This window comes from Somniosus microcephalus, chromosome 4 (assembly GCF_052327205.1).
Source record: "Somniosus microcephalus isolate GS21.2 chromosome 4, FLI_Smic_1.0, whole genome shotgun sequence".
Taxonomy (NCBI): Eukaryota; Metazoa; Chordata; class Chondrichthyes; order Squaliformes; family Somniosidae; genus Somniosus; species Somniosus microcephalus.
In genome coordinates, this window is record NC_140990.1 from 101,766,312 (window position 1) to 101,793,751 (window position 27,440).

At 46.9% G+C, this 27,440-nt stretch overlaps 1 protein-coding gene across 1 annotated transcript in view; it reads left to right on the forward strand.

Annotated features, from left to right (window-relative positions):
• The first annotated feature begins 1,195 nt into the window (after nt 1-1,195).
• The window catches only part of LOC147119609 (uncharacterized), a 101,578-nt gene continuing 75,333 nt past the window's right edge, over nt 1,196-27,440 (forward strand). The window contains exons 1-2 of the mRNA XM_085984125.1: nt 1,196-1,450; nt 15,258-16,219. Coding sequence (XP_085840251.1) covers nt 1,338-1,450; nt 15,258-16,219 — 1,075 coding nt within the window. The 5' untranslated portion in view covers nt 1,196-1,337. The remainder of the gene's footprint in view (nt 1,451-15,257; nt 16,220-27,440) is intronic.

Sequence of the window (27,440 nt, forward strand, 5' to 3'; positions counted from 1 at the left end):
GGAAAAACAGAAAGGTAGAGTATTATTTAAATGGTGCTAGATTGGGAAATGCTGATATACAAAGGGACCTGGGTGTCCTTATACACCAGTCACTGAAAGTAAACATGCAGGTGCAGCAAGCAGTTAGGAAGGCAAATAGTATGTTGGCCTTCATTGCAAGAGGATTTGAGTACAGGAGCAAGGATGTCTTACTACAGTTGTACAGGACCTCGGTGAGACCACACCTAGTGTACTGTGTGCAGTTTTGGTCTCCTTACCTAAGAAAGGATATACTTGCCATATAGGGAGTGCAGTGAAGGTTCACCAGACTGATTCCTGGGATGGCAGGACTGCGTATGAGGAGAGGTTGGATCGACTAGGCCTGTATTCACTAGAGTTTAGAATAATGAGAGGGGATCTCATTGAAACGTTTAAAATTCTGACAGGGCTAGACAGACTGGATGCAGGGAGAATGTTTCCCCTGGCTGGGGGTCTGGAACGAGGGCTCACAGTCTCAGGATATGTGGCAGGACATTTAGGACTGAGATGAGAAGAAATTTCTTCACTCAGAGGGTGGTGAACCTGTGGAATTCGCTACCACAGAAGGCTGTGGAGGCCAAGTCGCTGAATATATTTAAGGAGATAAAGAGATTTCTAGACCCAAAAGGCATCAAAGGGTATGGGGAGAGAGCGGGAATATGGTAGTGAGATAGAGGATCAGCCATGATCATTCTGAATGGCGAAGCAGGCTCGAAGGTCCGAATGGCCTATTCCTGCTCCTATTTTTCTATGTTTTTATGTTTAAGCCATTTACACAAACTGAACAAGCTACAGGATAGATGTGGTAGAAGGCGAAATAGGTGACAAGTGATATAAGTTAGAGGAAGAAAGGGCCCAAAAATGGAACAGTCAGTAACAGAAGAGAAGATTAGTCTCCTCTGATCAAGGAGAAATCAAATATTCACTACACTGTGTGTTTGAAACAAAGCGGATTTATTCAATATTTATACAGAATATGAATCTCCAGCCCAGGTATAGGAGTTACTAAGATCAGCAGAAACACACTCTAACTGCCAGAATGAACATGGTTCAGTGCTCAATGCAATCCCAGTAAACCCTCTTCTATTCACTGATGCGATCTTTCAATGGCGGGGATTTTACCCAGCATTCTCCACGGGTGAGAATGTGCCGCACCCAGACTACAGGAGGCCAGTGCGCAGGCGCGGGACCACCAGGGTTTGGAGCATGCGCGGTGTGTATGAATGGTGAAACGGGTGGTATGGAGCAACTCTGGTTAATCAGTGAGAAGCGGCCGAACGGAGCGGAGTAATGGACCGGCGGGTGGGCGGGGAGCCTTCATGAACAACTGCTGGAGGCCGCAAGCCCCGAATAATAATCCGAAGGTCCCGCGTTTGCAGCTTCCGGGCTTTTCCCGGTCACAGGCCCGGCTAAGGACCGCCATCTTGATTCAGTGAGTAGCAAAACATGCGCATGCGCAGACATTTTGGTCTGTAACAAAGAGTGGGCGGGGCTTCAGTGTTTGTTCCCAACCGGGTCCTCGTGCCCGGGAGAGTCAATCATTGACTCAGTTATTTGATTCACTCTCTCCACAGTTCGGATTTCTCACCATCTCTCCTGAAGGCGCTAGTAAAAGCAGAGCACACGGTTAACATCCCACACAATTGTAACAGAAGAGCCCCAGAGCCGGGCCCCCCTTCTACAGTCCCAGGGTAGGAGTCCCCGCGTACAGTCCCAGGGTAGGAGTCCCCGCGTACAGTCCCAGGGTAGGAGTCCCCGCGTACAGTCCCAGGGTAGGAGTCCCCGCGCACAGTCCCAGGGTGGGAGTCCCCGCGCGCAGTGCCGGGGGGTGGGAGTCCCCGCGCGCAGTCCCAGGGTTGGAATCCCCATAGAAACATAGAAGATAGCAGCAGGAGTAGGCTATTCGGTCCCTTGAGCCTGCTCCGCCATTTAATGAGATCATGGCTGATCACCCAAACTCAGTACCGTGTCCCTGCCTTCTCCCCATATCCCTTTAGCCTTAAGAAATATATCTAACTCCTTCTTGAATATATTTAATGAACTGGCCTCAACTGCCTTCTGTGGTAGAGAATTCCACAGGTCCACCACTCTGGGTGAAGAAATTCCTCCTCATCTCCGTCCTAAATGGCTTACCCTTTATCCTTAGACTGTGACCCCTGGTTCTGGACTCCCCCGCCATCGGGAACATCCTTCCTGCATCTAGTCTGTCTAGTCCTGTTAGAATGTTATAAGTTTCAATGAGATCCCCTCTCATTCTTCTAAACTCCAGCGAGTACAAGCCCAATCGACCCAATCTCTCCTCATATGTCATTCCTGCCATCCCAGGTATCAGTCTGGTGAATCTTCGCTGCACTCCCTCCATGGCGAGAATATCCTTCCTTAGATAAGGCGACCAAAACTGCACACAATACTTAAGGTGTGGTCTCACCAAGGCCCTGTACAACTGCAGCAAGACATCCTTGTTCCTGTACTCAAACCCTCTCGCTACGAAGGCCAACATACCATTTGCCTTCTTAACCGCCTGCTGCACCTGCATGCTTACCTTCAGCGACTGGTGCACAAGGACACCCAGGTCTCGTTGCACTTCCCCCTTTTCCAATCTATTGCCGTTCAGATAATCTGTCTTCCTGTTTTTGCCACCGAAGTGGATAACCTCACATTTATCCATATTATACTGCAGTTGCCATGCATCTGCCCAATCGCCCAACCTGTCCAATCATACTGGAGTTTCTCTGCATCCTCCTCACAGCACACACACCCACCCAGCTTTGTGTCGTCTGCAAACTTGGAGATATTACATCTAGTTCTCTCGTCTAGATCATTTATATATATATTGTGACTAGCTGGGGTCCTAGTACCAATCCCTGCGGTACCCCATTAGTCACTGCCTACCACTTGGAAAAAGACCCGTTTATTCCAACTCTTTGCTTCCAGTCTGCCAACCAGTTCTCTATCCAAGACAGTACCTTACCCCCAATCCCATGTGCTTTAAATTTACACGCTTATCTCTTATGTGGGATCTTATCGAAAGCCTTCTGAAAGTCCAAATACACCACATCCACTGGTTCTCCCTTATCTATTCCACCAGTTACATCCTCAAAAAATTCCAGTAGATTAGTCAAGCACGATTTACCTTTTGTAAATCCATGTTGACTTTGTCCAATCCTGTCACTGTTTTCCAAGTGCTCTGCTATTACATCTTTTATAATGGACTCTAGCATTTTCCCCACTACCGATGTCAGGCTTACCGGTCTATAATTCCCCGTTTTCTCTCTACCACCCTTTTTAAATAGTTGAGTTACATTAGCTACCCTCCAATCCATGGGAAATGTTCCAGAGTCTATAGAATTTTGGAAGATGACCAGCAATGCATCTACTATTTCTAGGGCCACTTCCTTAAGTACCCTAGGATGTAGATTATCAGGCCCTGGGGATTTATTGGCCTTCAATTCCATCAATTTCCATAACACCATTTCCCTACAAATACTGATTTCATTCAATTCCTCCCTCTCATTAGACTGTATGTTCCCCGACATCTCTGGGAGGTTATTTGTGTCCTCCATTGTGAAGACAGAACTAAAGTATGTATTTAATTTGCCATTTCTTTGTTCCCCATTATAAATTACCCAGATTCTGACAGCAAGGGACCTGTGCTTGACTTCACCAATCTTTTTCTCTTCACATATCTATAAAAGCTTTTACAGTCAGTTTTTATGTTCCCTTCAAGCTTACTCACATACTCTATTTTCCCCCTCTTAATTAATCCCTTTGTCCTCCTTTGCTAAATCCTAAACTGCTCCCAATCCTCAGGTTTGCTGCTTTTTCTGGCCAAATTATATGTCCTTTCCTTGGATCTTATGCTATCCCTAATTTCCCTTGTTAGCCACGGTTGAGTCACCTTTTTTGCTTTATTTTTATGCCAAATAGGGGTGAACAAATTCTGTAGTTCATCCATGCGATCTTTAAATGTTTGCCATTGCCTATTCACCATCAACCCTTTAAGTAACATTCCCCAATCCATCCTAGCCAACTCGTGCCTCATAACATTGTAGTTTCCTTTATTTAAATTCAGGACCCTAGTCTCTGAGTCAACTACTTCACTCTCCATCTTAATGAAGAATTCTATCATATTATGATTGCTCCTCCCCAAGGAGCCTCGCACAACAAGAATGCTAATTAATCCTTTCTCATTTGCCTCAGTGTTCACTATGGAGAAAGACGATGTAGACATAGAAGTCGGGCAAGGGGACTGTGACATACTTGAACATATTAGCATCGAGAGGGAGGAGGTACTAGCGGTTTTAGCAGGCCAAAAAGTGGATAAATCCCCAGGCCCGGACGAGATGTATCCCAGGCTGTTGTGTGAGGCAAAGGAGGAGATTGCAGGGGCTCTGACACAAATTTTCAGAACCTCTCTGGCCACAGGGGATGTACCAGAGGACTGGAGAACAGCTAATGTAGTACCATTATTCAAGAAGGGTAGCAGGGATAAACCAGGGAATTACAGGCCAGTGAGCCTAACATCTGTGGTAGGGAAATTATTGGAAAAAATTCTGAGGGACAAAATTAGTCTCCACTTGGAGAGGCAAGGATTAATCGGGGATAGTCAGCATGGCTTTGTCAAGGGTAAATCATGTCTGACCAATCTGATTGAATTTTTCGAGGGGGTGACTAGGTGTGTGGATGAGGGAAATGCTGTGGATGTGGTTTACATGGACTTCAGTAAAGCTTTTGACAAGGTCCCGCATAGGAGACTGGTCAAGAAGGTAAGAGCCCATGGGATCCAGGGGGCCTTGGCGCGTTGGATCCTAAACTGGCTGAGTGGCAGGAAGCAGAGGGTGATGGTCGAAGGTTGCTTTTGTGACTGGAAGCCTGTGTCCAGTGGGGTACCTCAGGGATCGGTGCTGGGTCCCTTGCTGTTTGTGATCTACATTAATGATTTGGATGAGAATGTAAAGGGTATGATCAGTAAGTTCGCGGATGACACGAAAATTGGTGGGGTGGTAAATTGCGAGGAGGAAAGCCTCAGGCTACAGGACAATATTAACAGGTTGGTCAGATGGGCGGAAAAGTGGCAAATGGAATTTAACCCGGAAAAGTGCGAGGTGATGCATTTTGGACGGACAAATAAGGCAAGGGAATACACAATGAGTGGTAGGACCCTAGGAAGTACAGAGGGTCAGAGGGACCTTGGTGTACATGTACATAGATCCCTGAAGGCAGCGGAACAGGTAGATAAGGTGGTTAAAAAGGCTTATGGGATACTTGCCTTCATTAGCAGAGGCATAGAATATAAGAGCAGGGAGGTTATGATGGAGCTGTACAAAACGCTGGTGAGGCCACAGCTGGAGTACTGTGTGCAGTTCTGGTCGCCTCACTATAGGAAGGATGTGATTGCTTTGGAGAGGGTGCAGAGAAGATTCACCAGGATGTTACCTGGGATGGAGCGCCTCAGCTATGAAGAGAGACTGGACAGGCTGGGGTTGTTTTCCTTGGAGCAAAGAAGGCTGACGGGGGACCTGATTGAGGTGTACAAAATGATGAGGGGCATAGATAGGGTAGATAAAGAGGAACTTTTCCCCTTAGCAGGGGGGTCAATAACAAGGGGGCACAGATTCAGGGTAAGGGGCAGGAGATTTAGGGGGGATTTGAGGAGGAACTTTTTCACCCAGAGGGTGGTTGGAAGCTGGAACTCACTGCCTGAAAGGGTGGTAGAGGCAGGAACCCTCACAACATTCAAGAAGCATTTGGATGAGCACTTGAAATGCCATTGCATACAAGGCTATGGACCAAATGCTGGAAAATGGGATTAGACTGGACAGGGAGGGATGGGCGGCGCAGACACGATGGGCCGAAGGGCCTCTTTCTGTGCTGTAAAACTCTATGACTCTATGATTACATAATACCCAGTCTAAGATGGCCTGATCTCTAGTTGGTTCCTCAACATATTGGTCCAGGAAACCATCCTGTATACACTCTAGGAATTCCACCTCCACAGTATTGTTACTAATTTGGTTAGCCAAATCTATATGTAGATTAAAGTCACCCATGATAACTGCTGTGCCCTTATTGCACGCGTCTCTAATTTCCCGTTTAATGACATCCCCAACCTCAGCATTACTGTTTGGGGGTCTGTTTTCAACTCCCACTAATGTTTTCTGACCCTTGGTATTTCCCAGCTCTGCCCATACAGATTCCACATCATCAGAGCTAATATCTTTCCTTACTATTGTGTTAATCACCTCTTTAACTGGCAATGCTACCCCACCTCCTTTTCCTTTTTTCTTGTCCTTCCTGAATATTGAATACCCCTGGATGTTGAATTCCCAGTCTTGGTCACCCTGGAGCCATGTCTCCGTAATCCCAATTGTATCATATCTGTTTACGTCCCAGGGTTGGAATCCCCATGTACAGTCCCAGGGTTGGAATCCCCATGTACAGTCCCAGGGTTGGAATCCCCATGTACAGTCCCAGGGTTGGAATCCCCATGTACAGTCCCAGGGTTGGAATCCCCATGTACAGTCCCAGGGTTGGAATCCCCATGTACAGTCCCAGGGTTGGAATCCCCATGTACAGTCCCAGGGTTGGAATCCCCATGTACAGTCCCAGGGTTGGAATCCCCATGTACAGTCCCAGGGTTGGAATCCCCATGTACAGTCCCAGGTTTGGATCCCCATGTACAGTTCCAGAGTTACATTCCCCATGTACAGTCCCAGGATTGGAATCCCCATGTACAGTCCCAGGATTGGAATCCCCATGTACAGTCCCAGGGCCGGAACCCTCAGCAACACCGAGTGCGGTTCTCGGGCCCCGAGTCAGATGCAGCGGACTTGCGGCCAGGACCCTAGAACCATTAACCCCAGGATGCAGCACCTCCCCCAGACAATAAATACAACAACTTGCATTTGTACAGAAATCATTGGTGGGAGTTGTTTATAGGCCCCAATAGTAGTTCTAATGTAGGGCAGAGTATAAATCAGGAAATTAGAGGCGCATGTAACAAGGGTAATAAAGCAATCATGGGGGACTTTAATCTACATATAGACTGGGCAAACCAAATTTGCAGTAGTGGTGTGGAGGACGAATTAATGGAATCTATGCAATATAGTTTTCTAGATCAGTATTATGAGGAATCAGCTAGGGAACAGGCTATTTTAGATCTAGTATTGTGCAATGAGAAAGAGTTAATTAATATCCTTGTAGTAAAGGGGCCTTTAGGGAAGAGTGACCATAATATGATAGAATTTTATATTGAGTTTGAAAGTGATTGAGTTAAATCCGAAACTAGGGTCTTAGATCTAAACAAAGCAAACTACGTAGGTATGAGGGGCGAGTTGGCAAAGGCAGATTGGGAAACTACATTTAAAGGTATGATAGTAGACAAGCAATGGCTAGCATTTAAAGAATTAATACATAATTTACAGCAAATATACACGTTTAGGGAGTTGGTCACACCGCAGGTAAAGACTGCACAGGCAGGAAGAGAATGGGTGACCATCAGGCAGAGTAGTAGGCGCAGGCAGGTAGTGCAGGGGTCCCCTGTGACCATCCCCCTCTCAAACAGATATACCGCTTTGGATATTGTTGGGGAGGATGGCTTATCAGAGGAAGGCAGCAGAAGCCAACTTCTTTGCACCATGGGTGGTTCTGCTGCACAGGACGGGAGGAAAAGAGTGGAAAAGCTATAGTAATCGGCGATTCTATTGTAAGGGGAATAGATAGGCGTTTCTGTGGCCGCAAATGTGATTCCAGGATGGTATGTTGCCTCCCTGGTGCAAGGGTCAAGGATGTCTCAGAACGGCTGCAGAACATTTTGGAAGGGGAGGGTGAACAGCCAGTTGTCGTGGTGCATATAGGTACCAACGATATAGGTAAAAAATGGGATGAGGTCCTAAAAGCTGAATATAGGGAGTTAGGAGGTAAATTAAAAAATAGGACCTCCAAAGGTAGTACAGGTAGACTATCCTTTATCCGAAAACCTCGGGACCAGCCGTGTTTCGGTTTTCGGAAAATTTCGGATTTCGGAAGGTATTTTATAAGACTGGGAAATTTGTCGGGGGTGGGTCGGCGGGGGGGGTCGGGGTCGGCGGAGTTTCGGGGGGGGTCGGCGGGAGTCGGGGTTGGCGGGGGAGTCCGCGGGGGGTCGTCGGCGGGGGTCGGGGTCGTGCGCACGACTTACGCTGACCCTCTGCTCAGCGTAAGTCATGCGCCACTCTGGTCATGTCGTGCGCACGACTTACGCTGAACGAAAAAACCTTCGGTTTTTAGAGGGTTTCGGTTTTCGGAAGTTCGGATAAAAGGTAGTCTACCTGTAATCTCAGGATTGCTACCAGTGCCACGTGCTAGTCAGAGTAGAAATAGAAGGATATTTCAGATGAATACCTGGCTAGAGGAATGGTGCAAGGGGGAGGGATTCAAATTCCTGGGACAGTGGAACCGGTTCTGGGGGAGGTGGGACCAGTACAAACTGGACGGTTTGCACCTGGGCAGGACCAGGACCGATGTCCTAGGGGAAGTGTTTGCTAGTGCTCTGGGGGAGGGTTTAAACTAAAATGGCAGGGGGTTGGGAACCTGAGCAGGGAAACAGAGGAAAGGGAAACAAGGATCGAAGCAAAAGACAGGAAGGAGAAAAACAAAGTTGGCAGTCAGAGAAATCAAGGGTTTAAATCAAACATGGCCACATTAAATAATAATTCTAAAAGGTGTAAGAGTGTTAAAAAAACAAGCCTGAAGGCCTTGTGTCTTAATGCGAGGAGCATTCGTAATAAGGTGGATGAATTAGCTGTGCAAATAGAGGTAAACGGATATGATATGATTGGGATTACGGAAATATGGCTCCAGGGTGACCAAGGCTGGGAACTCAACATCCAGCGGTATTCAATATTCAGGAAAGATAGGCAAAAAGGAAAAGGAGGTGGGGTAGCATTGCTGGTTAAAGAGGGGATTAACACAATTGAAAGGAAGGGTATTAGCTCTGATGATGTGGAATCTGTATGGGTAGAACTGAGAAGTACCAAGGGGCAGAAAACATTAATAGGAGTGGTATACAGACATCCAAACAGTAATGCGGAGGTTGGGGATGGCATTAAACGGGAAATTAGAGACGCGTGCAATAAGGGCATAGCAGCTATCATGGGTGACTTTAATCTACATATAGATTGGGCTAACCAAATTAGTAACAATACTGTGGAGGAGGAATTCCTGGAGTGTATACGGGATGGTTTCCTGGACGAATATGTTGAGGAACCAACTAGAGATCAGGCCATCTTAGACTGGGTATTATGTAATGAGAAAGGATTAATTAGCAATCTTGTTGTGCGAGGCCCCTTAGGTCAGAGCGATCATAATATGATTGAATTCTTCATTAAGATGGAGAGTGAAGTAGTTGACTCAGAGACTAGGGTCCTGAATTTAAATAAAGGAAAGTACAATGGTATGAGGCGCGAGTTGGGTAGGATTGATTGGGGAATGTTACTCAAAGGGCTGATGGTGGATAGGCAATGACAAACATTCAAAGATCGCATGGATGAACTACAGAATTTGTTCATCCCTGTTTGGCATAAAAAGAAAACAAAAAAGGTGACTCAACCGTGGCTAACAAGGGAAATTAGGGATAGCATAAGATCCAAGGAGAAGACATATAAATTGGCCAGAAAAAGCAGCAAACCTGAGGATTGGGAGCAGTTTAGGATTCAGCAAAGGCGGACAAAGGGATTAATTAAGAGGGGGAAATAGAGTATGAGAGTAAGCTTGAAGGGAACATAAAAACTGACTGTAAATGCTTTTATAGATATGTGAAGAGAAAAAGATTGGTGAAGTCAAGCGTAGGTCCCTTGCAGTCAGAATCAGGGGAATTTATAATGGAGAACAAATGCCGCTCCATTCCCACTCAGACCTCACCGTCCTTGGCCTCTTGTATTGTTCCACGGAAGCGCAACGTAAACTCGAGGAACAGCAACTCATCTTCCGACTAGGCACTTTGCAGCCTTCCGGACTCAATATAGAGTTCAACAATTTCAGATCATAACCTCGGCCCCTATTACTTTTTTACTTATAATTTTTTCCACCCCTTTGTTTTGGGTCCTCCTTTCCCCCCCCCCCCCCCCCCCCACCTCCTTTCCTTTTGTTTCTCTCTCTCACCTGGCAGCTGTCTCTTACCTGCCAGTACACTTCACACCTAATCTCAGCTGCCTTTTGTCTCCACGGGCCTATTACCATCTTGTCTGGCTTCGAATACCTTTTATTGTCTCTTTTGTTCAATCGCAGCCTTGCCTTCGATCTATTTTCTTTTCTTTCCAGTTTTGAAGAAGGGTTTCGACCCGAAACGTCAACTCAAATTTCTCTCCACGGATGTTGCCTGACCTGCTGAGTTTTTCCAGCATTTTCTGTTGTTGTTTCGGATTTCCAGCATCCGCAGTATTTTGCTATCGTCCAATTAAATACATACTTTGGTTCTGTCTTCACAAAGGAGAACACGAATAACCTCCCAGAGATGTTGGGGAACATAGGGTCTAATGAGAGGGAGGAACTGAAAGAAATCAGTATTTGTAGGGAAATGGTGTCAGGGAAATTGATGGGATTGAAGGCCGATAAATCCCCAGGGCCTGATAATCTACATCCTAGGGTACTTAAGGAAGTGGCCCTAGAAATAGTAGATGCATTGCTGGTCATCTTCCAAAATTCGATAGACTCTGGAACAGTTCCCATGGATTGGAGGGTAACTAATGTTACCGCACTATTCAAAAAAGGTGGTAGAGAGAAAACAGGGAATTATAGACCGGTAAGCCTGACATCGGTAGTGGGGAAAATGCTAGAGTCCATTATAAAAGATGTAATAGCAGAGCACTTGGAAAACAGTGACAGGATTGGACAAAGTCAACATGGATTTACAAAAGGTAAATCGTGCTTGACTAATCTACTGGAATTTTTTGAGGATGTAACTGGTAGAATAGATAAGGGAGAACCAGTGGATGTGGTGTATTTGGACTTTCAGAAGGCTTTCAATAAGGTCCCGCATAAGAGATTAGCGTGTAAAGTTAAGGCACATGGTATTGGGGGCAAGGTACTGACTTGGATAAAGAACTGGTTGGCAGACAGGAAGCAAAGAGTTGGAATAAACGGCTCTTTTTCCAAGTGGCAGGCAGTGACTAGTGGGGTACCGCAGGAATCGGTCCTAGGACCCCAGCTATTCACAATATATATAAATGATCTAGACGAGGGAACTAGATGTAATATCTCCAAGTTTGCAGACGACAAAGCTAGGTGGGCGTGTGTGCTGTGAGGAGGATGCCGAGAAACTCCAGTATGATTTGGACAGGTTGGGTGATTGGACAGAAGCATGGCAGATGCAGTATAATGTGGATAAATGCGAGGTTATCCACTTTGGTGGCAAAAACAGGAAGGCAGATTATTATCTGAACGGCAATAGATTGGGAGAAGGGGAAGTGCAACGAGACCTGGGTATCCTTGTGCACCAGTCGCTGAAGGTAAGCATGCAGGTGCAGCAGGCGGTTAAGAAGGCAAATGGTATGTTGGCCTTCGTAGCGAGAGGGTTCGAGTACAAGAACAAGGATGTCTTGCTGCAGTTGTACAGGGCCTTGGTGAGACCACACCTTGAGTATTGTGTGCAGTTTTGGTCGTCTTATCTGAGGAAAGATGTTCTTGCGAAGATTCACCAGACTGATACCTGGGATGGCAGGAATGACGTATGAAGAGAGATTGGGTCGATTGGGCTTATACTCACTGGAGTTTAGAAGAATGAGAGGGGATCTCATTGAAACTTGTAAAATTCTAACAGGACTAGACAGACTGGATGCAGGAAGGATGTTCCCGATGGCTGGGGAGTCCAGAACCAGGGGTCATAGTCTAAGGATAAGGGGTAAGCCATTTAGGACAGAGATGAGGAGGAATTTCTTCACCCAGAGAGTGATGAACCTGTGGAATTCTCTATCACAGAAGGCAGTGGAGGCCAATTCATTAAATATATTCAAGAAGGAGTTGGATATATTTCTTAAGGCTAAAGGGATCAAGGGATATGGGGAGAAGGCAGGGACAGGGTACTGAATGTGGATGATCAGCAATGATCTCATTGAATGGCGGAGCTGGCTCGAGGGGCCGAATGGCCTGCTCCTGCTCCTATCTTCTATGTATCTATGTATTCCTTTAAGGCACAAACACCCCACAGGAAAAGTGGTCCAACCGTGGCTGACAAGAGAAGTTTAAAGATAGTATTAGATCAAAGGAAGAGGCTTATAATGTTGCCAAAAAGAGTAGTAAGCCTGAGGATTGAGAGGATTTTAGAATTCAGCAAACGAGGACCAAGAAATTGATAAAGAAAGGGAAAATAGAATATGAGAGTAAACTAGCGAGAGACATAAAAACAGACTGTAAAAGCTCCTATAGGTATGTAAAAAGGAAAAGATTAGTGAAAGTAAATGTGGGTCCCTTACAGGCGGAGACAGGAGAAATTATAATGGGGAATAAGGAAATGGCTGAGAAATTAAACAAATACTTCGTGTCTGTCTTCACTGAAGAAGATGCAAAAAACTTCCCGGAAATACTGGAGAACCAATGCTCTAGTGAGAATGAGGAACTGAAAGAAATTAGCAATAGTAAAAAAACTACTGGAGAAATTAATGGGACTGAAAGCCAATAAATTCCCTGGACCTGATGGCCTCAATCCTAGGATTTTGAAACAGGTGGCTATCGAGATAATGGATGCATTGGTTGTCATTTTCCAAAATTCCATAGATTCGAGAATGGTTCCCACGGATTGGAAGGTAGCAAATCTAACCGCACTATTTAAGAAAGGAGGGAGAGAGAAAACGGGGAACTACAGACCAGTTAGACTGACGTCAGTAGCAGGGAAAATGCTAGAATCTATTATTAAAGACATGGTAACAGGGCACTTAGAAAATAATAATAGGATTGGCCAAGTTTGCTGATGATACAAAGCTGGGTGGGAATGTAAGTTGTGAGGAGGATGCAAGGAGGCTTCAAGGGGATATAGACAGGCTAAGTGAGTGGGCAAGAACATGACAAATGGAGTATAATGTGGAGAAATATGAAGTTATTCAGTTTGGTAGGGAAAATAGAAAAGCAGAGTATTTTATAAATGGTGAGAGATTGGGAAATGTTGTTGTTCAGAGGGACCCGGGTGTCCTTGTACACGAATCACTGAAAGTTAACATGCAGGTACAGCAAGCAATTAGGAAAGCAAATGGTATGTTGGCCTTTATTACAAGAGGATTTGAGTATAAGAGTAAAGAGGTCTTACTGCAATTATATAGGGCCCTGGTGAGACCACACCTGGAGTATTGTGTACAGTTTTAGTCTCCTTACCTAAAGAAGGATATACTTGCCATAGAGGGAGTGCACCAGACTGGTTCCTGGGATGGGGGAATTGTCCTATGAGGAGAGATTGAGTCGACTAGGCCTATATTCTCTAGAGTTTAGAAGAATGAGAGGTGATCTCATTGAAACATACAAAATTCTTAAAGGGCTTGACAGGGTAGTTGCAGGGAGGATGTTTCCCCTGGCTGGGAAGCCTAGAACCAAGGGGTCACAGTCTCAGAATAAGGGGTCGGCCATTTAGGGCTGAGATGAGACATTTCTTCAATCAGAAGGTGGTGAATCTTTGGAACAACTGATATGGGGATAGTGCAGGAAAGTGGAGATGAGGTAGAAGATCAGCCGTGATCTTATTAAATGGTGGAGCAGGCTCGAAGGCCAAATGTCCTCCTCCTGCTCCTATTTCCTATGTTCTTGTGTTCTTATACAGCAGAGGGAGCAACTCAGAGCCACCCCATCTCCTTTTGCTTTTTGCCTGTCCTTCCTAAATATTGAATATCCTTGGATGTTCAGCTCCCAGCCTTGGTCACCCTGCAGCCATGTCTCCGTAATCACAATTATATCATATCTGTTTACATCTAATTGCATTGTTAATTCGTCTACCTTATTACAAATGCTTCATGCATTCAGATACAGTGCCTTTAGATTTGTCTTTTTAACATTTTTAGATATCTTAACATTTTTTGTACTATGGCCCTATTTGTCTTATTACCATTTGTTCTTACCCGGACCCTATTTGTTTGTGCACTCCTTTGTTTGTACGCTCTGTCCCTTCCTGACACTATCTGGTTATCCTTACCCCAATCACTTTCCTGCACTGCTTCCTTGTCTTTTCTCTTTAGCATTCCAGATTTCTCTCCACCGGGACACTCCACCCCCCTTATTTAGTTTAAAGCCCCATTAACCCCAGGGTGCAGCGCCTCCCCCAGACAAGAAACAACAACTTGCATTTACACAGCAGAGGGAGCAATTCAGGGCCAGTTAGCATCAGGGTGGGCGGTGGATGTGGAACTCGGTCCCTGGACTCCTGTGTAGGGCTTTCTTGTTGCATCAGTTTGAGCTGGAGTGGAGAGGGGGGAGAAGCTGCTGGGTTTAACCCCCAGTACTTCTGAGCCCAGTCGGACCCAACAAATTCCAATGTGAGACTGTGAAGGGAGGTGGATTCTAGGGGAGATTAAGTTACGAAACAAACACTGTCCATACAGTGTAAAGGATTATCATTTTAGGAACAAATATTTCTGTAGAGGCCTTCAATCCATTTTATATATACAGATTTTTTAAATTCATTCGATGTGGGAGTCACTAGCAAGGTCAGCTTATATTGCCAGTCCCCAGTTGCCCGTTGAGGTGATGCTGGGCCGCCTTCTTGAACCTCTGCAGTCCGTGTGGTGAAGGTACTCTCAGAATGCTGTTAGGTGAGGAGTTCCAGGATTTTCACCCAGCGACGATGTAGGAATGGCGATATATGCCCAAGTCAGGATAGTGTGTGACTTGGAGGGGAACTGAGAGGTGATGGTGTTCCCATGCACCTGCTGCCCTTGTCCTTCTAGGTGGTGGAGGTCACGTGTTTGGGAGGTGCTGTCAAAGTTCTAGTTGAGTTACAGATGTATAAAGTCGCTCTCCTTCACCCCTCCCCCTCTCACCTCACTCTCTCTCCACCCATAGAGGCCAGAGTCTTGTTTAGGCCCAGGTGATGGGTTACCTTCCCTGAAGGACATTAGTGAACCAGTTTGGTTTTTACGACAATCCGGCAGCTTTCATGGTCACTTTTTTCTAGTACCGGCCCCACAAATTCTGAGATTCATTCAGCTCAATTTCACAATCTGCTTTTGTGTTTTTGTGGGTTCTCTCTCACCCTCTCTTTTTGCTGTTTTAAATTCATTTTACAGGGTATTAGAAGGGGAGGATTTGCAGACAGGAAGCTCAAACCAAACATCACTTCAGAATCTGACAGAGTCGCTCAATTCATCAGGACCTTTGAACATGGAAGCAGAAAGCACCATTCAGAGCGGGGAGAAACTGTACATGTGTTCTGTGTGTGGACGAGGTTTCAGCCGATCCTCTGGCCTGTCAAGACACAAGCGCAGTCACACCGGGGAGAGGCCGTTCTCCTGCGCCGAGTGTGGGAAGGGATTCACTCAGTCATGCCATCTGCTGCAGCACCGGCGAGTTCACACTGGGGAGAGGCCGTTCACCTGCTCTGAGTGTGGGAAGGGATTCAAGTGTTCATCCCACCTCCTGGACCACCAGCGAGTTCACACCGGGGAGAGGCCGTTCACCTGCTCCGAGTGTGGGAAGGGATTCAGGTGTTCATCCCACCTGCTGAAACACCAGCGAGTTCACACTGGGGAGAGGCCGTTCACCTGCTCTGAGTGTGGGAAGGGATTCAGGTGTTCATCCCACCTGCTGAAACACCAGCGAGTTCACACCGGGGAAAGGCCGTTCACCTGCTCCGAGTGTGGGAAGAGATTCACTCAGACATCCGACCTTCTGACACACGAGCGAGTTCACACTGGGGAGAGGCCGTTCACCTGCTTCGAGTGTGGGAAGGGATTCAAATGTTCATCCCACCTTCTGATGCACCAGCGAGTTCACACTGGGGAGAGGCCGTTCCCCTGCTCCGAGTGTGGTAAGAGATTCAGGCGTTCATCCACCCTGCTGACACACCAGCGAGTTCACACCGGGGAGAGGCCGTTCACCTGCTCTGAGTGTGGGAAGGGATTCACTCAGTCATTGCACCTGCTGATACACCAGCGAGTTCACACTGGGGAGAGACCGTTCACCTGCTCTCAGTGTGGCAAGGGATTCACTCAGTCATCCCACCTACTGATACACCAGCGAGTTCACACTGCTAAGAGACCTTTTAAATGTTCTGACTGTGAGAAGAGATTTAAAAGCAAAAAGGATCTGCTGGAACACCAGCGAGTTCACACCGGGGAGAGGCCGTTCACCTGCTCCGTGTGTGGGAAGGGATTCACTCGGTCATCCAGCCTGCTGACACACCAGCGAGTTCACACTGGGGAGAGGCCGTTCACCTGCTCCGTGTGTGGGAAGGGATTCACTCAGTCATCCAGCCTGCTGAGACACCAACGAGTTCACAAGTGACTGCAGGAGTTGGACTCTGATGTTATTGCTGCTGTTAATTACATCCCGGACTGAATGATGTTTATTCTGACAGTTGGGGTTTGTTTTTGCTGATGTTAATAACCCCTGTAACTGGGCTGGAGTTTAATACTCTGGATATGTGTCAAATAAATCAGCTTAGCTTTAAACAGATTGTTGTGGATTTTTGACGTTCCCACCTGAGTGTTTAGCATCACCTGGCTGGAGCTCAGAAAGGACAATCTGGAGAAGGATCATATGGTGGGAACAGAACTACAGCCTGGACACAGTCCTTCAGGGCCACACTGAGAGGGGCAAACGGCACTTTGTTCTTTCTCGTCTCTCTTCACTGACAGCAATGTCCCCGTGCAGGTTAATCTTGAGGCCTGTAAGGAATGTGTCCCAGCCGCGCTCTCTCGTGGATCAGAACCCCTGGGCACGGAACAGAAGGCCACACTGAATGGAAGGCATGGAACAGAGGGCTCCTTTAGGAACTGTGGCCTTTCGGACCCTGCGACAGCCCATCCGGCGGGGCGGGTTCCCCAGGCCCCACCCCCACACAGAGCGGGTTCCCCAGGCCCTGCCCCCACACAGTGCGGGTTCCCCAGGCCCTGCCCCCACACAGTGCGGGTTCCCCAGGCCCTGCCCCCACACAGTTCGGGTTCCCCAGGCCCTGCCCCCACACAGTGCGGGTTCCCCAGGCCCCGCCCCCACACAGCGGGTTCCCCAGGCCCCGCCCCCACACAGAGCGGGTTCCCCAGGCCCCGCCCCCACACAGTGCAGGTTCCCCAGGCCCGGTCCCCACACAGTGCAGGTTCCCCAGGCCCCGCCCCCACACAGAGCGGGTTCCCCAGGCCCCGCCCCCACACAGAGCGGGTTCCCCAGGCCCCGCCCCCACACAGAGCGGGTTCCCCAGGCCCCGCCCCCACACAGTGCAGGTTCCCGCTGGGTCTGGATATAAAGAGACCGCGCGCTGTTCCCCCTCCCACTGCCTGGGGGAATGGGCCAGATATTTAAAGGGACAGAGTCTCCCCTTTCTCTGCCTATTTATAGTTCAAGGGACAGACCCGTTTATCTTGGAGTGTCGGTGGACTTCACTAACAGAGCTCGCATTAACAGTCCATCCCTTCTGTACTGTGCAGTGATTGTAAACCTGTCTGTTTCAGTGACTTGAGCCTTTCTAAAATGTCTCACTATTTTTGACGATCCATTTGACTTGCTTGTTTAATGTTGAAAGTATTCAGAATTTTGCAGAGTGATGAATGTTTTGTTTAAAGGTGGAGTGATATTTCTTTCTAAATATTCCGTTCTCACCCTCCCCCTTCCATTTAAAATCCTTGAGCTGTGCTGTGAGTTGATCTCTGACAAGGCAGCAGTTCAGGGGCTATAATTATCCTCAGTACCACTGGGCTAACTAAGAGTAAGAATCAGCCACTGCCCCTGCTCTTGATGGAGATCCAGTGACATCAACTGGGAAGTGTATGGATGTCCATTGAGGGCAGGATTGGACTGCTGTCACTGCTGACACTCACTGAGTCGGCTGATGGTGAGGTTCTAGAATCATAGAATCATAGACTCGTTAGAGCCCAGCAGGAGGCCCATCGAGCCCGTGCCGGCTCTCTGCAAGAGCACTTCAGCGAGTCCCACTCCTCCACCCTTTCTCCGTAGCCCTGCCAACATTTTCCCTTCAGGTACTTATCCAATTCCCTTTTGAAAGCTACAGTTGAATCTGCCCCCACCACCCTTTCAGGCAGTGAATTCCAGATCCTAACCACTCGCTGCGTAAAAAGGTTTTTCCTCATGTCACCTTTGGTTCATCTGCCAATCACCTTAAATCTGTGTCCTCTAGTTCTCAACCCTTCCGCCAAAGGGAACAGCTTCTCTCTATCTATTCTGTCTGGACCCCACATGATGTCGAGTTCTATCAAAATCCTCTCAACCTTCTCTGCTCCAAGGAGAACAATGCCAGCTTCTCTAGTCTATCTACATAACTGAAGTCCCTCATCCCTGGAACCATTTTTTCTGGAACAAATCTTTTCTACACCCTCTCAAAGGCCTTCACATCCTTCCTAAAGTGTGGTGCCCAGAATTGGACACAAAATTCCAGTTGAGGTCATAAGAACATAAGAAATAAGAGCAGGAGTAGGCCATACGGCCCCTCGAACCTGCTCTGCCATTCAATAAGATCATGGCTGATCATCGACCTCAACTCCACTTTTCTGCCGGATTTCCATATCCCTTGAATTATCTCAGCCTTAAATATACTCAAAGACTCAACATCCACAGCCCCCTGGGGCAAAGATTCACAACACTCTGAGTGAAGAAATTCCTCCTCCTCCCGGTCTTAAATGGCCTACCCCTTATCCTGAGACTATGCCCCCTAGTTCTAGACACTCCAGCCAGGGGAAACAACCTCTCAGCATCTACCCTGTCAATCCCCTTCAGAATCTTGTATGTTTCAATGAGATCACCTCTCATTCTTCTAAACTCCAGAGAGGTCGGACCAGTGTTTTATAAAAGTTTCATCATAACTTCCTTGCTTTTGTACTCTATGCCTCTATTTATGAAGCCCAGGATCCCGTAAGCTTTTTTAACTGCTTTCTCAACCTGCCCTGCCACCTTCAGTGATATGTGCACATATAAAGCCCCAGGTCTCTCTGTTCAGGCATCCCCTATAGAATTGTACCCTTTAGTTTATATTGCCTCTCCTCGTTCTTCCTACCAAAATGTAGACGTTAACTAATTGCACCCAGCCAGATTCAGTTCCTTCTGGAGCGAAGGGGCGACACAAAATCCCAGACGATGTAATGAATGTTGTTTTTAGGCAGTAAGGATGAAGGGAGAGTGTGTAGAATGGGGAATTTACAGCTTATGAGGGACAGGAGGGAAAAGGATGTTGTATAGAAACTAGATTTGTTTGTCTAAAGGTTTATCCCGTTGTAAACACCATTTGAGGGTATTAGAAGGGGAGGATCTGCAGATAGAAACTGAATCCAAACATTGCCTCAAGATCTGACAGATTCACTGGATTTATCAGGACCTGATTATCATCAGACTTTGGATATAGAAGGAAAAAGCAGCAATCACAGCGGGGAGAAACAGGACAAGTGTTCTGTGTGTGGATCCACTTTTAACAATTCGTCTAGCCCATGAGACTCGTGCACCCACCTGAATCAACGGTGTAAATGTGGGAATGGATTCAGTTGCCCGTTTGAGGTGCAAACTCATGGATAGTCCGGGGAGAGGCTGTTCACCAACTGAGTGTGGAAAGGGAGTCACTCGCTTATCTCACCTATTCCCGGAGAAGAATCCATTCACTGCTCTGTATGTGGAAAGTGATTCAATCGATCATCCTATTTACTGACACACCAGCACAGTCACACCGGAGAGAGACCGTTTAGATACTTCACGTGTGGGAAGGGATTCACTCCGTTGTCCCAACTGTTGATACTCCAGGGTGTCCACATTGAGAACAGTTGCTGCAAATACTCTGACCGTGAGAAAAGCTTTCAAAGTTCAAAGCAGCTGATGCACGATCAGCGCATTGATACTGGAGAGAGGCTGTTTCAATATCCTGTGTGTGGGAAGAAATTCACCCCACCTGCTGAGACTCCAGTGAGTTCACATGTGACTGCAGGGGTCTGGATTCTGTTATTAATCACATCCAGGACTGAACCATGGCTGAGTGCCCGTGCACTTGGGGGTTTCTGTGTGAATTATTGATGAATTGTCTCTCAATGGGATCACAGAAACTCATTCTCCATTCACTAATTGGGGCTTTCAATGTTCCCAGCATGCCACGCGGGGGAGAATGTGCTTATTCACACTGGAGGAGCCCAGTGCGCAGGCGCAGTGCCCGCCTGTATTTGGAGCATGCGCAGTGTCACTGTGATCAGAGCCAGGCGAGTGCGACAAGCGGACAAAGGTCGGAGTCCCGATTTTTTGCACCGATTGCGAATCAGCGGGGCGCAGGAAGGTAACGCACCCGGCGGGTGGGCTTCGGAAACAACTGGTGTAGGCCGCAAGCCCTGGATGAGAACCTACAGGTTCTGCATTTGCAACTCCAGGGCTTTTTCCCGGTAACAGGCCCAGGCTAACGGTGGCCATCTCGGTAAAGATGTGAGAAGTCACACAACACCAGGTTATAGTCCAACAGCTTTATTTGAAATCACAAGCTTTCAGAGCGCTGCTCCTTCGTCAGGTGAAGTGAAGAAATGCATATAGGCACAGCATATATAGTTAGAGAGCACTGCCAGATGATTACAGGTAATCTTTCTAACTGCCCTTTATCACACCTCGGCAGAGAGATAATCACAGCAATCAAAGGTGTGAATGGTGTCCAAAGAGGTCAGTCAGGAAAACATTACATCAAAGAACAATGAGGTGGGGTCACAAGGGGTCAAATGTTGCAGATGCTGGGGTCTGTATGAAGAACAAACAAAAAACAATATAAAAAAAAAATTTTTTGCTGGAAATCACAGCAGATCCAGCCGCATCTGTGTAGAGAGAACAAGCCCACGACAACTCGAGTCTGGATGACTACGTCAGGTGGGATTACATGTAGCGTGACTTGAACCCAAGATCCTGGTTGAGGCCGTTTTTTCATGAGTGCGGAACTTGGCTATCAGTTTCTGCTCGGCGATTTTGCGTTGTGTGTCTCGAAGGCCGCCTTGGAGAATGCTTACCCGATGATCGGAGGCTGAATGTCCTTGACTGCTGAAGTGTTCCCCGACTGGGAGGGAACATTCCTGCCTGGTGATTGTTGTGCGGTGTCCGTTCATCCGTTGTTGCAGTGTCTGCATGGTCTTGCCGATGTACCATGCTCCGGGGCATCCTTTTCTGCAACGTATGAGGTAGACAACGTTGGCTGAGTCACATGAGTATGTACCATGTACCTGGTGGGTGGTGTCCTCACGTGTGATGATGGTATCTGTGTTGATGATCTGGCATGTCTTGCAGAGGTTGCCGTGGCAGGGTTGTGTGGTGTCGTGGTTGCTGTTCTCCTGAAAGTTGGGTAATTCGCAGCAAATGGGAAACGCAAACCAAACATTACGTCAAGATCTGACGGTCACTCGATTCATCAGGACCTGAATATCATCAGCCTTTGAATGTAGAAGGAGAAATGTTTGTCTCTTCTGTCTATGGGAAATGATTTCAAACATCACTGTGACTGGAAAAGCACCGAGACACACACACCCGAGTGAGAATGTTCCAGTGCACTGACTGTGGAAAGAGCTTCAACCAGTTACACAGCCTGAAAAAACATCGCACCATTCACACTGGGGAGAAACCATACACGTGTTGTGTGTGTGACGAGGCTTCAACCGATCGTCAAACCCAAAGAGACACAAGAACCCCGCATCACGGAGAAACTGTGGAAATGTGGGGACTGTGGGAAGGGATTCATTTCCCCATCCCAGCTGGAAATTCATCGGCGCAGTCACACCGGGGAGACACCATTCACCTGCCCTGTGTGTGGAAAGGGATTCACTAATTCATCACACCTGCCGAAACACCAACGTGTTCACACTGGTGACAGGCCATTTACCTGCTCTGAGTGTGGGAAGGGATTCACTCAATCATCCCACCTGCTGACACATCCGCGAGTTCATACTAGGGAGAGACCGTTCACCTGCTCAGTGTGTGGGAAGGGATTCACTTGGTCATCCGACTTGCTGATGCACCAGCGAGTTCACACCGGGGAGAGGCCGTTCACCTGCTCTGAGTGTGGGAAACGATTCACTGTGTCATCACCGAGTTCACACTGAGGAGAGACCATTCACCTGCTCTCTTCACATATCTATAGACGCTAATCTCTTATGCGGACCTGATAATCTACATCCTAGGGTACTTAAGGAAGTGGCCCTAGAAATAGTAGATGCATTGCTGGTCATCTTCCAAAATTCCATAGACTCTGGAACAGTTCCCATGAGGGTAGCTAATGTTACCCCACTATTCAAAAAAGGTGGTCGAGGTAAAACGGGGAATTATAGACCGGTAAGCCTGATATCGGTAGTGGGGAAAATGCTAGAGTCCATTATAAAAGATGTAATAGCAGAGCACTTGGAAAAGAATGACAGGATCGGACAAAGTCAACATGGATTTACAAAAGGTAAATCGTGCTTGACTAATCTACTAGAATTTTTTGAGGATGTAACTGGTAGAATAGATAAGGGAGAACCAGTGGATGTGGTGTATTTGGACTGTAAGAAGGCTTTCGATAAGGTCCCGCATAAGAGGTGAGCGTGTAAAGTTAAAGCACATGGGATTGGGGGCAAGGTACTGACTTGGATAGAGAACTGGTTGGCAGACAGGAAGCAAAATGTTGGAATAAACCGTTCTTTTTCCGAGAGGCAGGCAGGGATCGGTGCTAGGACCCCAGCTATTCACAATATATATTAATGATTAGACGAGGGAACTAGATGTAATATCTCCAAGTTTGCAGACGACATAAAGCTGGCTGGGAGTGGGTGCTGTGAGGAGGATGCCGAGAAACTCCAGTATGATTTGGACAGGTTGGGTGACTGGGCAGATGCATGGCAGATGCAGTATAATGTGGATAAATGCGAAGTTATCCACTTTGGTGGCAAAAACAGGAAGGCAGATTATTATCTGAACGGCAATAGATTGGGAGAGGGGGAAGTGCAATGAGACCTGGGTGTCCTTGTGCACCAGTCGCTGAAGGTAAGCATGCAGGTGCAGCAGGCAGTTAAGAAGGCAAATGGTATGTTGGCCTTCGTAGCGAGAGGACTCGAGTACAGGAACAAGGATGTCTTGCTGCAGTTGTACAGGGCCTTGGTGAGACCACACCTTGAGTATTGTGTGCAGTTTTGGTCGCCTTATCTGAGGAAGGATGTTCTTGCCGTGGAGGGAGTGCAGAGAAGATTCACCAGACTGATACCTGGGATGGCAGGAATGACGTATGAGGAGAGATTGGGTCGATTGGGCTTATACTCGCTGGAGTTTAGAAGAATGAGAGGGGATTTCATTGAAACGTATAAAATTCTGATAGGACGAGACAGACTGGATGTAGGGAGGATTTTTCCCCTGGCTGGGGGTGTAGAACGAGGGGTCACAGTCTCAGGATACGGGGTAGGACATTTAGGACTGAGATAAGGAGAAATGTCTTCACTCAGAGGGTGGTGAACCTGTGGAATTCTCTACCACAGAAGGCTGTGCAGGCCAAGTCACTGAATATATTTAAGAAGGAGATAGATAGATTTCTAGACACAAAGGGCATCAAGGGGTATGGGGTGAGAACGGGAATATGGTATTGAGATAGAGGATCAGCCATGATCATATTTAATGGCGGAGCAGGCTCGAAGGGCCGAGTGGCCTACTCCTGCTCCTATTTTTCTATGTTTCTAATGGTGCCGGGGTCCTGGCCGCACGTCCGCCAGCTCCGACTCGGGGCCTGAGACCCGCATTCGGTGTTACTGAGGGATTACAACCCTGGGACTGCCCATGGGGATTCCTATCCTGAGATTGTACAAGGAGGGCCCAGCTCTGGGGATCTTCTGTTACAATTGTTTGGGATGTTAGCCAAAAGCTCTGCTTTTCCCAGCGCCTTCAGGAGAGATGGTGAGAAATCCAAAGTGTGGAGAATCTGAATCAAATAACTGAGTCAATGATTAATTCTCCAGGGCAGTAGGACCGGGTTGGAAACAGACAAGCCCCGCCCACTCTTTGCTCCTGTACCAAGATGGCCGCTCATGCGCTTTACTACTCACTGAATCAAGATGGCAGCCGTTAACTTGGGCCTGTGGCCGGGAGAAACCCCGAAGCTGCAAACGCGGGACCTTCGGGATATTATTCGTGGCTTGCAGCCTACACCAGTTGTTTATGAATCCTCCCCACCCAGCCACCGGTCCATAACTCCACTCCGTCCGGCCGCTTCTCAGTGATTTATATGAGCAGCTACACTTTTCCGACCAAACCCCGGCGGGGCCTGCGCCTGTGCACTGAGCTCCTGTAGTCTGGGTGCAGCACATGCACCCCCGCGGGGAATGCTGGGTAAAAGCCCCGCCATTGAAAGGCCGCATTAATGAATAGAACAGGATTTACTGGGATTGCATTGAGCACTGAACCATGTTCATCCTGGCAGTTAGAATGTGTTTCTGCTGATCATAAATACTCCTATACCTGGGCTGGAGATTGATGGCAGAAATGACGTATGCGGAGAGATTGGGTCGATTGGACTTATACTCGCTGGAATTTAGAAGAATGAGAGGGGATCTCATTGAAACAAAAAATTCGAACAGGGCTAGACAGACTAGATGCACGAAGGATGTTCCCGATGGTGGGGGAGTCCAGAACCAGGGGTCACAGTCTAAAGATAAGGGGTAAGCCATTTAGGATAGAGATGAGGAGGAATTTCTTCACTCAGAGAGTGGTGAACCTGTGGAATTCTCTACCACAGAAGGCAGCTGAGGCCAATGCATTAAATATATTCAAGAAGGAGTTAGATATATTTCTTAAGGCTAAAGGGATATGGGGAGAAGGCAGGGACAGGGTACTGAGTTTGGATGATCAGCCATGATCTCATTGAATGGCAGAGCAGGCTCGAGGGGCCAAATGGCCTACTCCTGCTCCTATCTTCTATGTTTCTATATTCAGTATAAATATTGAATAAATCAGCTTTGTTTCAAACTCACATTGTGTCAAATATTTGACTTCTTCATGATAAGACGAGATTAATTGATGTTCTATTGCTGACTGTTCCATTTTTGGGCCCTTCCTTACTCTAGCTTATATCACTTCTCACCTCATTCACCTTCTACCACATCAAATCCCAAGCTTGTTCCATTTGGGTACATGGCTTGTGGGTGTCATAGACTGAATTGGAGTGTCTCTTTTTTCCCTCTCATCTAGGACAGTGGTTTAAACTAGAAGCAGGAAACTATAACATACTGTATTAAATTTATAGCATAACTAGTTAAACTAATTAATATAACTATAAATAATCATTGACTAAAGATTTAATTAAATAAATAAAATAAGGTTAGACTAAGATATAGCAGGGCAGGTTGTGCAGTACATGGGAGTTTATGAACAGCGAGACTGTCCCAAGCGAACACATCAGCAATAGATGTCTCCATCTCGAATCTCTCTGGCTCAGAGACATTGAGCTCGAGTGCGGGTTGGAGACTCTCCGACACATAAGGGAGGGGGAGGAATTTCTGGACAGTTTTATCCAGAATACATTCACACCCCAGAGGAAAGTACAGGTTCAGGAAAGGGGGGGTGTGACTGTTAGGGAGCCGGGTTGCAGGGATTTAGGAGAGGTTGAGAAGGAGGTCCCACAGAAACTGGTCCCGTCCAACAGGTATGATGTAGTCGCTACCTGTGAGGACAAGGAGAAAGACTGCAGGAAGGACAGCCACAATGCAGACCAAGGCACCGTGGCTCAGAATGTTGTCCAAGGGGGGAGGGGGGAAGAGCAGAATAGAAATGTGGTAGTGATAGGGGACTGTATAATTAGGGGGAGCGATATCTTTCTCTGCAGCCAAGATCGAGAATCCTGAAGGGTGTGTTGCCTACCTGGTGCCAGGGTAAGGGATATCTCATGGTGGCTGGAGAGGAACTTGGAAAGGGAGTGTGGAAATCCAGTTGTCCATGTTGGAACAAACAACATAGGTAGGAACAGGGAGGAGGTCCTGCAGAAAGTGTATCAGGTGTTAGGATCTAAATTAAAAAGCAGGTCCTCGAGGGTAATAATCTCTGAATTATTACCCGAGCCACATGCAAATTGGCATAGAAGCAGAAAGATCAGGAGAATTAACACATGGCTAAAGGGCTAGTGTGGTGAAGAGGAGTTCCTTTACATGGGATACTGCCACCAGTTCTGGGACAGGAAGGAGCTGTACCAATTGGACAGGCTCCACCTGAACCGGGATGGGAACCATGTCCTAGCGGAAAGGGTAAATAGGGAAGTGGCAAAGGCTTTAAACTAGTAAGATTGGGGGAGGAATCTACAAGAAACGTAACCAGCCTAAATATAAATAGAACTGGAAAAGAGAGCACAGGAAAGAGTGAAGTAAGGGAGGACATTCATGGCAAGGGAATAAATAGAGTTATAGAACAGAAGTCTAAAAAGATGGTTAAACAGAAAGTGAGAGGAAATGAGTTAAACTGTCTGTACAGCAATGCACACAGTTTCTGTAATAAAACGGGAGCTGGAGGCAATCATACATTGCGAGGAACCGGACATAGTAGGGTTTACTGAGACGTGGCTACAGAAAAATCAGGACTGGGAATTAAACATTGCTGGGTATAACATAGTTAGAAAAGATAGGGAGGGAAAAAGTGGATGTGGAGTAGCTGTACTTATTAGGGATAACATAATGGCAGTAGAAAAAAGTGACGCAGATATCAGTGAGAAAAAAATAGAATCCATATGGATAGAGAGAAAAAATAATAAAGGACCAATCACACTAATAGGCATAGTCTACAGACCACCTAATAGTGGAAGGGAGGTGGAGGAAGAAGTATGCAGGCAAATTAGGGAAATGAGTAAAAAACATAGAATAATAATCATGGGGGATTTCAACTACCCCGGTATTAATTGGACTGAAGAGGTGGGTAACGGGGATAAGGTAATGGAGTTCCTACAATGTGTATTGGACTCCTTTTTAACCCAATGTGTAAAAAGCCCAACAAGGGAGGATTCGATATTGGATCTAGTAATGGGGAATGAACCAGAGCAGATAAGAGAATTAAAGGTAGGGGAACATATAGGCAATAACGACCATAATATAAAATGCTTTAAGATGATAATTGAGAAGGAAATAAGTATGACAAAAACCAGGTTAATAGATTGGAGAAAAATAAATTTTGAGGGGCTGAGAATAGAACTTGGGAAACAAAATTGGGCAACAATATTGGCAAACAACGATGTAGAACAGCAACGGGAAACATTTAAAATGGTGTTCAACAGAGAGCAGGAAAAATATATTCCGCTAAAACGAAAG